The following is a 15605-nucleotide window of genomic DNA, read 5'->3' as shown; positions in this document are numbered from 1 at the left end:
ATAATAAAAAACAGATTATTTCCAGACGTACTCTTTAATAACAGAAAAAAAAAGACTTTCTTTGCAGTGTACAGTAGATCAGCTTTCCACTTTCGTTCTCACGGGTGCATTCCAGCAACATTACAGAACGTCACGGCTGTTGAACGCACCCTCCTTTCAAACTGGTCACATTCCAAACTCTAACACTGCAACACAACGGTTACTCTGCAAGAAACAACAATACCTGATACATGACACGCTTCAGTCGCAGAACTACACCTCTATGTGTGTGTGGAGGTGTGTGTGTGCGCATAGTTTGACGTCATCCCTGCTTATAAGGAATGTTACGGAAATACTCTTAATATTTACTTCTTTTTCATGTTTATGTCTTTGATTCTGTATAAATTGTAATGTTTCCTGGACTGTTTCCTGACGAATGTTTTTCTTTTTGATATTTTCAATTAAAAAGTGCAGGGGGAGGCGGGGGGGGGGGTCTGGGTGTCATGACAACAAGACTCCAGCAGACAGCAGCCTGTTCGTGCTGCTGAGGTCAAAAGAAGAACTCGACTCAAACAGCCACAGTCAGTCACAGTGTGTATAAAAGGGGGACAGCAGGGACTTTCCCAGCCCTGACACACACACACACACACACACACACACACACACACACACACACACACACACACACACACACACACACAGGCTGTATTCCCCTTGGACAGGCAGAGTCAGGGTGTGTGTGTGATAGCAGATAGCAGTTCGCCATGACGCCGCCTCCAGACGACAGCGGCATGTGACTCTGCTTCATCTCAGTCACACAAACACACACACACACACACACCATGAACTGAACCTGACAACAACAACAAATGAACACTACCTCTGTAACAGCTCAATGGGAGGGAAGAAAGGCTGCGAGGAGCAAAATAAAAAAAAAAACAGTGACAGTGAGAAGAGGGGGTGATGGAGGCAGCGGGGGAGGAAGGGGTGAAGGGAGGCTAAAACAGGGAGAGGTTTGAGGGTGTAGAGATGGAGAGAAAAAGAGGGAAGATGTAGACGAAGAGAGAAAAGAGAGCAAAAAGAAGACTGTGCTGAGGAGGGGGAGTTCATCTGAAGTTACTGGTTAGTTAGCAGTATTATTTTCCCTTAACAGTCAGTCAAAAAATGTCAACAGACAGAACAAATGAGAAGGAAACATAAGGTAGAGAATAAAGAAGGACTTAGGCAACAAGGTAGGAGGTGGGCAAGGAGGTAATGGTAGGGAGGGAAGGATGGGGTTAGTAAAATAGGGGAAGGTAGAAAGACAGAGAAGGGAATGACAGAGGAGTTATGAAAGGAAGAGGCAGGGATGGAACAAAGATTTTGGTAATACTGCAGAGGTAGAAAAGAGTAAAAGAGGAAGAAAGGAATATGGCAAGGAGGGAGAAAATGGAAGAGGTGTAGGAAAAGGTGAGGAGATACAGAAGGAGGGACAGGTAGAAGGAGAGAGAAAGGTAGGATGAGGGGGTGCAGAGAGGATGTAGAGAAGGTAAAAATGGAAGGAGATGCGGAAGGACAGAGGAAGAGGGGAGAAGGTGATGAAGGAGGTAAGGAAAGAAAAGGGAGGGAAAAAGGAGGTATGGATGATAGGAAGAAAGGTGGTAAGGAAGGAAAGGGGATTTAGGCGATAAAGAGGTAGTGAAGGATATTAAGACAGAGGGAAAGGAAAGTAGCATACAAGTGAGAGAGGAAGGAAGGGTGAACAGAGGAAGAAAGAGACAGGGAGAGGTGTAGGAAAAGGGAAGGAGATATGGAAGGAAAGGGAGGATGGGAGGAGGTAGGGATTAACAAAAGGTGGGAAGGACACGGAAGGGAAAAGTAGGGAAAAATAAAAGGACCGAAGAGGAGGGGAGACGGTAGGGAACAAGATAGGGAAAGCGAGGGAAAGGTACAGAAGGACAAAAGAGGAGGAAGGAGGCTAGAACATGAGTTCTACAACTTTTCCATGCCAAGGTCCCACAGTATTAGTTGATGACCAGATGCCTCCTTTTGCAAGACATTTTTAAAAAACCAAAGTCGACCTTTGTGTGGTTCCATGTCACTGGGCAACAAGAAAGGAAAGGAAAATGTGAGGAGGGAAGGTTGAAAGAAGGCAGAAAATGGGAGAGGTGTAGAAAAAGGGAAGGTGATACAGGGGGGTAGAGAAAGATAGGAGATAAAGAATAATAAAAGGTGGGAAGGATGTAGGGAAAGGAGGAAGATGAGGCAGAGAAAGAATGTGGTGGTAGGGAAAAATGGTGGGAGGTATGGAAGGACAGAAAAGGAGAGGAGAAGTTAAAAAAAGAAGGGAAGGAGGTAGAGAGGAGGGTGAGAATGGGAAGGAGGGAAAGGTAAAGGAGAAAAGGAGGAGGGAGGAGGCTAGAACAGGTCTCCCCAAGAATCAGCTTATGGTTGGGACCCCATTTGTTTGCATTTGCAAGATGTTTAAAACCCAAAGTCACCAGGGTTTTTTTAGCCTCTGCATGCCTAGAAGAAAGGACGGGGGGAAGGAAAGAGGAGAGAATGATGTAAGGAAGACAGGAAGCAAGGAAGGCATGAGGAGAAAAGACAAATAAAAAACAAAATAACAATGGTGGGAAGGACAGAAGAGTAGAGAAGTAATTTTCACTGTGGGGAGCCTCCTTGGGGTCCTCCAGGGGGTGCCAGAGGGACCTCAGCAAAATGGTGCAAAATTATTATAAATGTAATTTATAATAATATATAACATTGAAATTTTATTTGTTGTTCCAGCCAGAACACCACTCGCTGCGTCCCTGACCTTACCTGCCACCTGCTGCAAAACTGCTCTGCTCTTGAAATGAAGCACTAACTCACAAAAAGAGTGCAAATATGTTCCCTGCCTCAACACACTCTCAAATGAGTGTTAAAAACATCAGCGTCACTCGAAATAAAAATACCCCGCTGAGGCCGACGAAAACAGTCAGGTTTGGGTTTTTGAAGACATCTTGCAAAAGGAGGGCCCCGGCCATAAGACTGTGCTATTTCAGGGGCTTTGGCATGGAAAGTTTGGAAACCCCTGACGTAGGGAAGGGGATGAGGAAATGTGGTAGGGAAGAAAGGAGGTAGAGAGGGACTTGTGAAAAGGAGGAAAGGATGTAAGGCAGGAGAAGGGGAGTAAAAGTGAAGTTAATGAGGCAGAGAAAAAGAGGAGGGACATAGGGAAGGAGTGAATAAAGAAGAAAAGGAGGGAGGAGGCTAGGTAGGAAACGAGGAGGTAGGAATTGAGATAACAAGTAGAGAGAAAGTGAAGGTGGTAGGGAAGGAAAGAAGGAGGGAGAGAGAAGAATTTATTCCCCAGGAGACAGCTGACCAATGAAATCACCTGTGTCCTGTTGACGCACAGTGGACCCCCTCTGCATCAGGTGTTTCTGGGAAATCCTACAACCGTGTGTGTGTGTGTGTGTGTGTGTGTGTGTGTGTGTGTGTGTGTGTGTGTTGCATAGTGTGCACCGAGCACATGTGCGTCACTGACTGATGAGAATCTGTTGCTGGTTGCGTTGTGTTCATGTTTGTGGGTAAAAGAAGAGGGTGGTGGCTCGGTGTTGACCCCAAGTTATGAGAGTTACAAACATGCACACACACACATGCAGAGTGTTAAAAGTGATTTTCTGTGTGTGTGAGACTGAAATGCAGGTCTTGCCTGTGCCCTCAGGACAACACCAAATCCCTATACAGACCCAGCCTGGAGTACAGGCATCTGTGTGTGTGTGTGTGTGTGTGTGTGTGTGTGTTTACATTATACTGTACGAGTAATGGTTTTACTGGAATTTACAGATGCAGATTTTTCATGCATATTTGTGTGTCTATGATCCCTAAAGTCATTTTTTACCAGACCCCAGATGCATTCCTGCTTGAACTGAAGTGTGCAGCTTTCAGGATGCAACGATAAATTGTGGGAAAATATACTGAAGCACAAAATGTGACAATATTGCAGAATGTAAATCAATATTGTTGTCTGAAAAGTGCTGACAGGAATATTAGTACGAAAAATGTCCTCCCCCTCAAAAAAAAATCTGTCTTAAGGGGCCAGTGCACCAAAATGACAAAGAACATATTTTCCCAGTTGCTTCAAATTGTATCTAACACCGCCAGGGGTGGAAGTAACTAATTACAAATACTCAAATTACTGTAATTAAGTAGTTTTTTTGTGTACTTTTACTTTTATGAATAGACTTTCAAGTCCGTCCTTAAGTATGCATTACAACATGTAATCTACTTAGTTACTTTTAAAATCATAGTTGAGTACTGAGTAGAATTTAAATTAATATCCAAACCTGTCATCTGCATTTTAACAGCCAATCAGGTGATCTGATCACAAACAGGCCAATGAAAACAAAGACATACAAACAAAAAAACAAAATGCCGCGGCAGCACAGGTTTAATGATCAACAATTAATCGATTAATTGCTGTTAAAAATGTAACCAAATTTAAAATACATTCGTGGATATTTAATCAGTTGTCATGGCAATAATTCGGACCTCATTTCACATTTATTTTGTATATTATTAATTATTAATTAATAATCAATTATCAGTGTTTTCAACTACTGGTTCAAAAAAAACGCACAAAATTTGCAACCCTAGTTTGGAGATGTGACATCAACGGTTAAAAGTTACTTATATTCTGAGCAGTTTTTGTGACAAATACTTTGTACTTCTACTTAAGTATATTTCTAACAAAGTAATTGACTGACTTGACTTGATCTGTCGTAGCTGCACCTGATGCACAGACCTCACTGTCAAGAATTTACTTTGGAAATGGACAAGTAGTCAATATATTATCTAAAAGTACAATATCCAGAATCACAGAAGCTGCAATTGTTTCGATAAAGGAATAATGAGAGACAAAACAGCATTATAAAGAAATACGGCAGAGATGCCCTGACCCTCAAGTGGGCCAGATTTTCTAAAGCCATAAAACAGAGCCAAGAGGAGGAGCAGAAGTCTAGTTTCTCTCAGACCATTTGAATTACATTATGCTTTGGCCTGAAGGTTATTATGAAACTACTGCCCATTTACCACAGCAATAAACTGCTTCCCCCAGCTTTGAGGACATTCTCAAGCAGCCTTCAACGTATTTTTTAAGAGAAAAATATCTGCTTCATTTTTTTTTTTTTCATTTATATTTGTATTTTACAAGGAAACTTAGAAGAAAAAGTACTGAACTAAAGTACTTACAGTTAGCATAATGAAAAATGACATGGTTATTGAGCTGTGGACCTTGTATTTTCTATCTTGTCACTGGGAGATGACTGTATCATGATACTGTATGTGTGTGTGTGAGTGTGTGTGATGTTTACACTGAGTGTGCTGAAGCTTCCATGAATACACTCCTATTCTGAGAGTGTGAGTCACAGAAACATGTTGATGTGTCTGTTACTTTATCCATGTATGTTGACTGTTTGTATGGACTTTTTTGTACCCTGTACATGTGCATGTGTGTGTAAGTGCCTTCAGTGTTTGTGTGTGTGCGTGTGTGTGTGTGTGTGTGTGATGTCTCCTATTACGCGAGGCCTGGCGTGGGAATGTGTGGAATGCCGGGTGACGTCAATGGTGACATTCCCGGAGCCCTGAGTCCCTGGACAACAGCTGAGAACGACAGATCCAAGAGAGGAGGAGGAGGACAGGGAGAAAAGAGAGGGGATGAAGGGAGGAGAGATGAGGGGAGGGCAGCAGAGAAGAGGAGGAGAAGATGGGAGAGAAAGATTGAGTGGGGAGGAGAAGACGATGAGGTTGGGATGAAAAGAGACAGCTAAAGAAGTGTGTGGGGGGGGGGCAGCAAAGAGGAGAGCAAGAAATATGGACAGGAAACTTGAGCAAAAGGAGTAACAAAGAAAGGTAAAAGAAAAAATGGGATTAGAGTATAGAGAGAAAGAAAGAAAAGAAAGAGGAGAAACACTGATAGAGGGGGGAGAAAGGAGAGAGTGGAGAGAGAAAAGAACAGGAAGAAAATGAGAAAGGATGAGCAGAGAGAGATAAGCGATAAAGGAGGGAGATGAGAGAGGAGGAAGGAGGGAAGCAGGCGGCCGGGTGGATCCGGTCACCTGAGCTGCATTTTGGGATGAAGAGGTTTCATGTGTCGACACATGAAGGAGTCGTGACTTTGTTACAGCGAGTCGCACGCAGACGTCAATCATGAAAAACTGTCAAAAACAGGTTTTTAAACAACTACAGTGAAGTAAGTCTGGTGAAAAAAAAAAATTTTACTTTTTGTTTTTATCTCACAATGCAGCCAAAGATTATTGATTTACAAAATTACAACATTCCTATTTCAAAATGAAGCAAGTCACAAAACATCCCAATACAATATTTTCCAAATAATATGAATAATCAGTTCTTTACGACTGATGTGTTGATAGTATAAAAGTTTATGAGCAAACATCATCATGAGCTGTTTCATATTTCTGTCATTTCTTGCTTCTTTACTAAATTGATTTTAACGAGAGAGAATTCAACTTATTTGGAGTGCAAAACTTCACAGTAAAATATTTACTTGTAAATCTGCAAGCATAAATATCTGTAATGCTGAATGGCTGCATTTGTTGGGACTGTAAAGTCTAAATCTATTTAATCGAGTTAAAGGGTAACGTTGGTGTTTTTCAACCTTGTTTTCCCATGTTTTTGTGTCAAAGTGACAAATGGGGAGAACAATTTTTTGTTGGTCCAGTATTGAGTTGGCAGGCGCTAAACTGATCTGTGAGCTGCCAAAATAAGTTCACTTAAAGTGCTTGTTTTTGCCACAGACAGGGTCAGATTGTTAATATATGTAATTTTATCTCTCTGATCTACTGCTGCCTCCACAGATAGATAGTTTTTTCCCTGTTATTGTGTCACTTGTAGTGTTTTAAAGCAGTAGTGGGTCATTTCTGGTGTGACAGATTTATTTGGTTTTCTAAAAAATATAAACTGAACATTAAGCCAGACTGCAGCTTGTTAATATTTGGCTCCTCTGCCAGGACATTTGCCCTTCTGTCCCATCAAAAACAGGCTCGCAAAACAGGCATGACTGCAGCTAAAATAATTCAATTAAACTGAAAGTCTCCATCGTCCACAAGTTTCATAAGGTGGCTCACTGAAACGGTTTCTACTGCTACGTTGGAACAGATTTGTTTTAGTAAATGGATTTCACTGAACTATTCTCAGAAGGCTGTTTTTGTCATGACTTGATGAGACCTAACTGTACAATTTACAAGCCCTGTTGTATCTTTGCTCCGTGCAAAACCTGCCTTATTCTGAACTGACTCATTAACATTTCTCCACCAATTTCTGTGTGTTTACTTTCTTTTGCTTTTCTTTTGCTTCTCTTCTCCCATTTTGCCAGTACTGTAGTAGACTGGCATCTTTGGACTAATCTTTCTTTTTCTTGCTTTATATAATGGTAGTGGGCTTTATGTCTATTGTGTATGTCCTTGCCTTACTGTGAAAAAGTTAAATTTTTTTTCTTTTTTAAAGTCTGTCTCTGTCAGGATCCTTGAGACTTGCAGAATAACAATCTCAGCCTGTCAGTGGAAAAACAAGCCGTTTCAGTGGACGCTCTGCATTTCTGGATAACTTTCAAAAGTTGCTCTCCCCATTAGTCACAAAAATATGGGGAAATAGCTGGAAAAAATACTGAAGTTACCCTTTAAACACACCTACTCAGCATTTTGAAATACAGCTATGTTATTTCATCAGGACAGAGTTGCAGTGTAAAAACATCTGAGGACCTGCAGCAACGTGCGTCCAAGCTGTCAACTAACGATCACGATCAGGTGGTGACTTTTCATACGAGAGTTTGGGAAATACTGACACATTGATTTCAAGCTAAATCAACTGAAGGGATTATGAATACAACTATTAAGTTTGCTTCAACCACAGACTATGAAAGCCATGATGCCTTTTTTCCAATCGCAGACAAGATCAACACAGAGAGCTGGAACACTACCAAAGAACAATCCCAACACAAATAAACTCTTTATTTACTTTTCTATTTATGCTTTACTGTGATCGTACGATATCATGTTCCAAAGCTAATGATTTGATTTTGAGATATTACAATCTGCACTTCCTCTTTTTGCCATATAATCAGACAAAAATGGTCTTTCAACAACACTCGATCGAGGCCAGCTTTTAGGAACACTGTTTCATAGAACACATATATATTCTGTCATTAATAGCCTTGAAACACTAATATCAATATTGAAACTTGGCTGTGGGTTATTCCTCTGATACAGTGCAGGGAAGTTAATACAAATGGATCGATTTCTTTTGGCCCACCTTACCCCGACACAATACGTTTATCAAGTGAATATAGAAAGAAAAAAGAAAAACACCTTCCTACCATATCTATTACTACGGCCTGGCTGGCAGTATCTGTCCCGGCTAATGGGATTTAAGGGGAGAGCTCTGGCCAGTGTCAAAGTCACCTCTGAGGAGAGTCCTGTGCCAAGACAAGGGACAGTTGGATGAAGGGGGGGGTGGGGGGTGGGGCGGCAGATAATTCCAGAGAGAAGACGAGGGGGAACAGCTGAGAGAGACAGGATGAAAGGGGGGAGGGAGGGGTGGGTGTCGACGGAGAGATGAAGAGGAGGAGGGGAAGGGGGGGGGGGGCAGCGGGTGAAGACGGGAAAGCTTAGGAGCGTCGAGCTGTCAGGATCCCGGGGTTTTTAATTTGGTACCATCGTTACAGTAAAACTCTGACTCTACTGACTCTAATATTTGGCTCCTGGCGCCGCGTCAACCTGAATAATTTTTCCAGTTGAAGATGTGACGACTGTTAAAAGTTTCCAGACTCATGAATCACCACCGTCGTGTCTGATGTGTTCAGTGATTCAAAATAAGCCTGGTGTCGTGCTCACTGACGGCTGTTTCCCCTGGTTGGAGAAACAATCGACCAATCACAGCGTTGTTATCAAGATTAAGATCAGAGATGACATCTTCATATGGGAAATATGGCCAAAATGTTCTATCACCGTATATATAATTTGATATCATGGTAATAGTATATATCACAGTAAGCTTCCATACAAACAAAAACAGCTGCCTCACACAAGATGCTCTCATTTTCTTCTTCTGTGGTGGTTGGCAAACCAATTTAGAGATGCATTACCGGTTGATTCCACTGGGCACAGCATGTCTGCGCCACAGTTTGGATCCGTCAAGGCTTCAGCAGCGAAGCGTTTTGCCCGCCTGACCTGCTCAGATTTTGTTGATTTGGTCCTCCTTCCTTGCTTTTTATGGGTCACACAGTTAAATAGTTTGTCTGACTGTCGTGAGTCTGCACAGGGGACTTCGATCTGGTCTGTGCGAGCTGACGCAGAATCTGTCAAAAATCAGACTCGGCGCGTATTTGAAGCCTAGTGGAGAGCTGCTCCTGCAGCGCGCCAAGGATCTGCTGGTGGAATCACGAGCACTGCGTAAAATGACAGCGGTCGGCTCCTAGAAAGGTTCCAATGAAGATTTTTCTACAGTGATATTTAAGATACCTCAGCACAGTGGAAAATATTTTTATTGTATGTGTGTGAATCAGTGGAGTGATGTAACGCTTACACAATCTGAAGTGATGAGGAAACTACAGTTCAAATTCAGAGAATTTACTTGATTTTTGAACTTCAGCAAAGTTCAGGAATGAGTTTGAGTCATACACATACAAACAATGTATATTTTCCAACACGCTGAGATTTTAAGATATTTGATTTTAAGCATTCAGTGAATGGTATTTATGAATGAATTTTTAGGCAGAAAAGATTATTTTTTTTTGTGATATGAGTGAACTGTCCAGTTAGGATAAAGAAAAAGACAGCAGATAGGTGGAATATTTTGAGGTTGACAACAGATTTCATGAGTCTAAAAGATGAAAACAAGCCCAATAATGTGACTGAATCGCTACTTTTACTTTCACTTCATTCAGTCAGCCTGACTTCATGCTCATATTATGTTGGATTCATATTGAAATGTCAACTCGACGAATTTGAGCCAAAAAGAAAACGATTACAAATGCTCCGATCAGCCGAGCGATTCCTGACATGGATTTCATGAGATGGGAAAACAGGTGACGGGAATGAAATGTTGAGCTCACTTTCAGGTATTTGTAGCAGCTGGCACTCCAAGACCAGGTCAATAATGCTGCCAAATTTCCAAGATATTCAAATTAGTTCTGGTTTTATAAGTCACATATCTGGAAACACAGCTGAGGAGCTTCGTGGAGTTTTCTGCCCTGTTTCTGTTCCTCTTTCCAAACTCTCTGCTCCTGTTTCTCTCCTACAACCTGAAACCCATTCTGTTCTTTGGACTGTTTACAAGCAGCTTGTACTGTGACCTTCAGCTGTCGCCAGTCAACAGGTGTTTTCATGCTTCGTGTGTGTGTGTGTGTGTGTGTGTGTGTGTGTGTGTGTGTGTGAGAGAGAGAGACTGTGTTTGAGTTGTGCACACGTGACAGCCTCTTGCCACACATGAAATATTCTACATTGCTCTGCCTGTAACTCACTAAAAAAATCAGTCTCTTTTAAAAAGTCCAGATAAAACACATAAAAGGGAATGGAGCAAAATGGATAACATGGTCTGATGTGTGTATAAATATATATCAGTACAAATTTGGGGTTTAAAAAAGAAAAAAAAGACTACTTACGGACTGGACTCGGGCACGCTCCATTTGAATTCCCCAGATCTCCTCCTAACAGAGCACCTAGAACACACAAGAACACACAACGACCATCAAAAATCAACACCGCTAAGATGATTTCATAACAGACAGTTAATATGAACAGCACTAATCTAAAACGCCGCATATCACATTTTGAAAAATATCATTAAATCAAGTACGTCATTAAAAAAAGAGCTTCTGCTGTCGACACTCACTTCACTTGATGAAGGACCGTAATTGGTTTCAATTCTGCATTATCAGTTAATTTCAAGTGCCTGTTTCACCACTTCTCAATGGTACTTATGTCATATTTAGAGGGGAAAAAATCATCAGACTCATTTTAAATTGTGGAAAAGTTACCACCTGATCACACGAATGTATTAAAAATACAAGATAAAATGCAGGATTTTTGTTGACAAAGAAAACTGACCATGTGACTGTGTTGCGTAATTAAGATCATCACCATAAAGTTACGTCATAGACTTCCATCTCTTCTCTTATTCTCTAATGCACGGTGTCTCTTCTGTTGCGTGAGAATCATTTGACATATGTGGATATCAATACCTGAATTTTGGTACAGATGCCAAAACAATACTTTTATTGTGAAACCTCAGTTTGGCCAGAGACATGGGCGTGTATCTGACATCTGTGTGTTGTCAATTCAATTCCTTTCTCTCTCATCCTCTTGGAATTTATGTGACTGACTGACTCTTCAAAAAGCTGTCGGACCAAATATCTCCTCCTCCTCCTCCTCCTCCTGCTCCTCCTCCTCCAAGTGACCTTGACCCATTTTGTTTTAAACATTGAAACGAACCAAACCATGATTCAGTTTGTTCTGGACCAAGACCAGCTCTTTTGGTCCAATCAAAGCTCGGCTCTTTGGTCAGTTGTGTTGTGCAAGTTCACAATTAAAGAGAGCGAGCTCAAAGTTCAATAGTTGACGTTCATAGTTGAATTTTGAGCTAAGTTCTCTGTCCCAAAAATGAGCTAGCTCATGTTAATTTCTTGTTTTTTTGTTTTTTAATTTTAGATAAAACCTCCTCTAAAGGGACAAAAAAGCACCATAATGCATTAGGAGTTCAAGGAGATGAAGAAGGAGAGGAGACGATCTGTGTGTCCTTTTCTCACTGTAACACTAACACCAGTCTGCAGTGTAGTTCATACATTTACAAAGTTTTTATATCACTTCGACATTTCTGTCTCTATTCGCACGCTCCCCCCCTCTCTCTCTCTCTGCTGCGATCACACTTTTGGTTTTAATCAGCTGATGATGTGAGTGCCGTCAGAGGTGACTGTCGCTCAAGTTCATTGATGCTTTCAGTTTGTGATTCGCTAGATAAATTATCGCGTGCAATGAACGCCACTCTTTAAGCACGTTCATGCACTCCACTGTTGGTCAGGACCTGCACGCCTGTAATTTTGGCTCGGATCAAACTGAAAAGTCAGAAAGTCCTGATCAGACGTGGTAGATTTGAAAGAGCCCAAAATATCATGTCTCAGAATGCTCCGCTCTTTAACGGAGCTCTCGAAGAATCTGTGCAGCCACAACGAGAACAAAATCCAAACACATTATAGTACACAACCAAAGATAGCTGTAAACCTACATGAACACTAGAAAGACACCAAAGCTTCAGTCGTATTGGGAGGAGGTTTGGGTGGTGCAAGCAAACAACAACTGTTCCTCGTCAACTGGTAGCCAAAGCTGCATTAATAAGGCAGTGATACTAAGCATGTGACAGCTGATGCTGAGCAGCTGACATGATCGCAACTTGAGTGGTCTGAATGAATGAAAGCTGTTCTACATTTTGGGGGATTTAAAATTCAAAAACTTTTTTTTTTTTTTTTTTTACTTTTCATCCTTTTAGTAAAATAAAAATATAGTCTAAAGTTTAAAATGTTTCCTCATTTCCCTCAAGAGGAGAGTAAAGGAAAAGTAAACAGGCTTCTTCTGATTAAGCAATCAACGCCAACTTTCAGTACGTAAATTTTAAATTAAATTTCAAAAAGTACTGAGTTTTGAAAGCTAGTCCCAGTTGGAAATTAGAGTACAATTTAGCCGATGAACCTGCTACATTTGAACTGATGATTCTTAAAGCTGCACTAATCATATTTGTAATGTGGTAGGGGTCAACAAACAACCCCTCAGTGATTTATCACCCAACTCTTCAGAACATTTTAGCAGCTTAAAGTTTTGGCTTTGGTCACACTGCTCACTAAAACAGAGCTTAAAAGAGAGAGAAACAACAGTAAATACTTGACTTATTTTGTCAGATGACCAGAAAAAAATAATCCAAATGAATGATAATGCAGCTAATAATTTAGCTCTGTGTCTACTGGATGTTTAATTAACTTTATAATGTGATAATATGTAATTACAGATTGATTTGCTGCCCCCAAACAGCCAAAAACAAATAAAAATCAATTGTCACTGCTTTAAAATGTCAAAATGGATGTGGTCTGTCTCTGCAGTAAAAGATGTCTTCATACTTTTATCTTCATTCTAGCAAACATTTTTCCTTCCAAATAGCAGACAGCATTTTTCTGCACTGACACTTCTTTTCCCTGTTGTGGTACAGATTCAGTTTTTGGCTCAAACACTCCTCAGAAAGGCAGAAACTCGAGGTCATTAAGGGCGACTTGAAAAATATCTGGCTGGATGGACGCATGGAAAAACACCAATAAGCAAACATGATGAACCCAATACATCTCTGGTAATGTGGGATGCATAGCAGGGTACAGCAGAGTATTTGCACGGCGGAGGTTATGAGGAGGAGGAGGGGGGGGCGGCGCGTCCATTACTGCTATGTGAAACCCTCTTGCCTCGGAGAACGGCATGTTATGAAAGATGCTGTAATGCATTTGTTGCGCGTTACATCACCTAATTCTGACTTACAATGAGATTACGCTGGTCGGAACAAAGCTTGATAAGTAACCTTGTCTGAGACGCAAAAATGGGGCACAAATCCTTTTAGTCAGAGGGTGAAGGATTGGTTTGCCACACAGAGGCAGCGGGCGCACACAGGAGTGTACCAGCCTCAGTCAAGGAAATGATGGATTCCTGTCATTATAAGGCGGTGAGCACTTACTTGAACAAACAGGAGTTACTCACACTGACAGGTAACTGAGCACAGAGGCTGGACATCAATACACTCACACAGACTTACTTCTTTGGTCATTTTGCTGCTTGTCGACTCTATAAAAGTCAGTCGTTACATAAACCGCTTCTCCATACAGAGGCTAGAAAAATAGCACCTATTACACCGTATGAAAAAGGTCTTTAAGTAACCACATCACCATGACAACCGGGTCTATGAAGGTGGCTCAGATCACTCCAGCTACGAGACATTTGGCGATCGGACGTGTGTGGAAGACGCCGAAAGATTTGTGCCGCAGCTGTTTGATGTGTCAGAGGGAAGAGTTTGAAAAATCATGACAACGAACTGTACAAAAAAAAAAAGGAGGCCAAACCCGGGAAGACGACTGACGGAGAAGCGGCAGTCACAAGAGTCACGTAACTCAGAGGGCTGACAGATGCTGCTAATTAGCATTCAACTCAGCGTGAACCACATCTATAGCAGAGTTTGCAGTGGTCATGCAGTCAACTTTAAAGTCCCTTTTTCAAGTGTTTACTCAGACAGTGTGTGACGGTCATCACTGTGGTGTGGAAAACAGTGACGTGATCCTGATTTCTGTTCCACGTGAAGAACACAGACCGAAAAAAACTGATTCTGACCCCAAGTAAATGTTATATGTTTCAATGGGTCTTATTTCATTGATTTTAATGTGTTATTAAATCCTACTTAAAGGTTTTAATTACTTTTAAAATGTTGTTTAAAACAAATGAATTTCACTCAATTAAAATGAATGTGCAGACATGTTTGTTTGTTTGTTAAGAGTGGAACTTGTTTTTTTTTATCTTAATAATGGTGCTGGGACTATTTTTTGGTACAAATGGTACATTTTGTCATAAAACATGAATCACTGCAAAACAGTGTTGTATCTTGTCTTGGATCATGAAAATAAACTAAGAGTTAAAAATATTTGATTTGATTTGTTTATCTGAATATTGAATTTATTGAAAATTAAGATATTAAAAACAACTAAAAATATTTAATTAGATTAAACATAAGTTCAGTATTTAAAAGTAAACCTTTGAATTGATTTAAATATACGTAATCCATTTTTCTTTACAGTGAACATGGAAAAAAATACAGTAAAGTCTACTCAAAAATACTAAAACTAAAAGTATAAATATATTTAAGCTGAATTTACTTAAAAATAACAAGTATACTCAACTTAAAAAAACATATCTGGATTTAGATACATTTATTCTGTGCAACCTCTCACCTAAATAAAATTAAGTAAATTCAATTTAACATTTTTCAATACCACGCACACTTCTGTTTAAAGCAGAATTTGAAAATGTAAATGTCAGTTGTCTAAAATTGAGTCAAAAAAAAAAGAAAATTTAATTGAAAAAAATCAAAATCTTAAAATCGAAAGTCATATTGAAGTGTGGATTTGGAAACTTTTTCAATCAAGCGATACCTGTATTTAATCCTTTTTGTACCCAGATCTAGAAATAAATGACTATTTCTTCAGTTTAATGCGACGTGTGATTTGCCCACTGCTGCTGCAGCTGCAACTCATACGGTCGGCGGTGTGGTGAAGTCGAGCTGCTGACCAAAACACTCAAAAGTACGGCTGTACCACACGTAAACGCAAAATGCAAATAGATTATTTTAGGAAAACTTCCATTTACAATAAAGGTATCAAAGGAGTCGTACTCTGCTGGTATGAACTTGTAGATTAGAAGTATACTTTTGTGATATTGCAATGTCAATGTGAAAATGTAGACCTTATTCAGCTGTTTACATTATTTTATAGAATACGATATAATCTTTGTTTGCCAACTGTCTGCTGCTGATAGTGACGCAGTAGTGATAGTGGCGCTTAATGCTACTGA

At 40.4% G+C, this 15605-nt stretch overlaps 1 protein-coding gene across 15 annotated transcripts in view; it reads right to left on the bottom strand.

The window, feature by feature from the left end:
• Nucleotides 1-15605, bottom strand: part of mef2d (myocyte enhancer factor 2d) — a 130497-nt gene that overhangs the window by 24210 nt on the left and 90682 nt on the right. For all 15 annotated transcript variants that reach the window (XM_084727491.1, XM_084727496.1, XM_084727494.1 and 12 more), the window contains exon 6: nucleotides 10625-10681. In XM_084727491.1, the coding sequence (XP_084583617.1) occupies nucleotides 10625-10681 (57 nt within the window). The remainder of the gene's footprint in view (nucleotides 1-10624; nucleotides 10682-15605) is intronic.

This window comes from Lutjanus erythropterus, chromosome 9 (assembly GCF_056507025.1).
Source record: "Lutjanus erythropterus isolate fLutEry1 chromosome 9, fLutEry1.hap2, whole genome shotgun sequence".
Classification (NCBI taxonomy): Eukaryota; Metazoa; Chordata; class Actinopteri; order Lutjaniformes; family Lutjanidae; genus Lutjanus; species Lutjanus erythropterus.
Note: the sequence above shows the minus strand (reverse complement) of the source record. Positions and strands in the feature narration are given on the sequence as shown.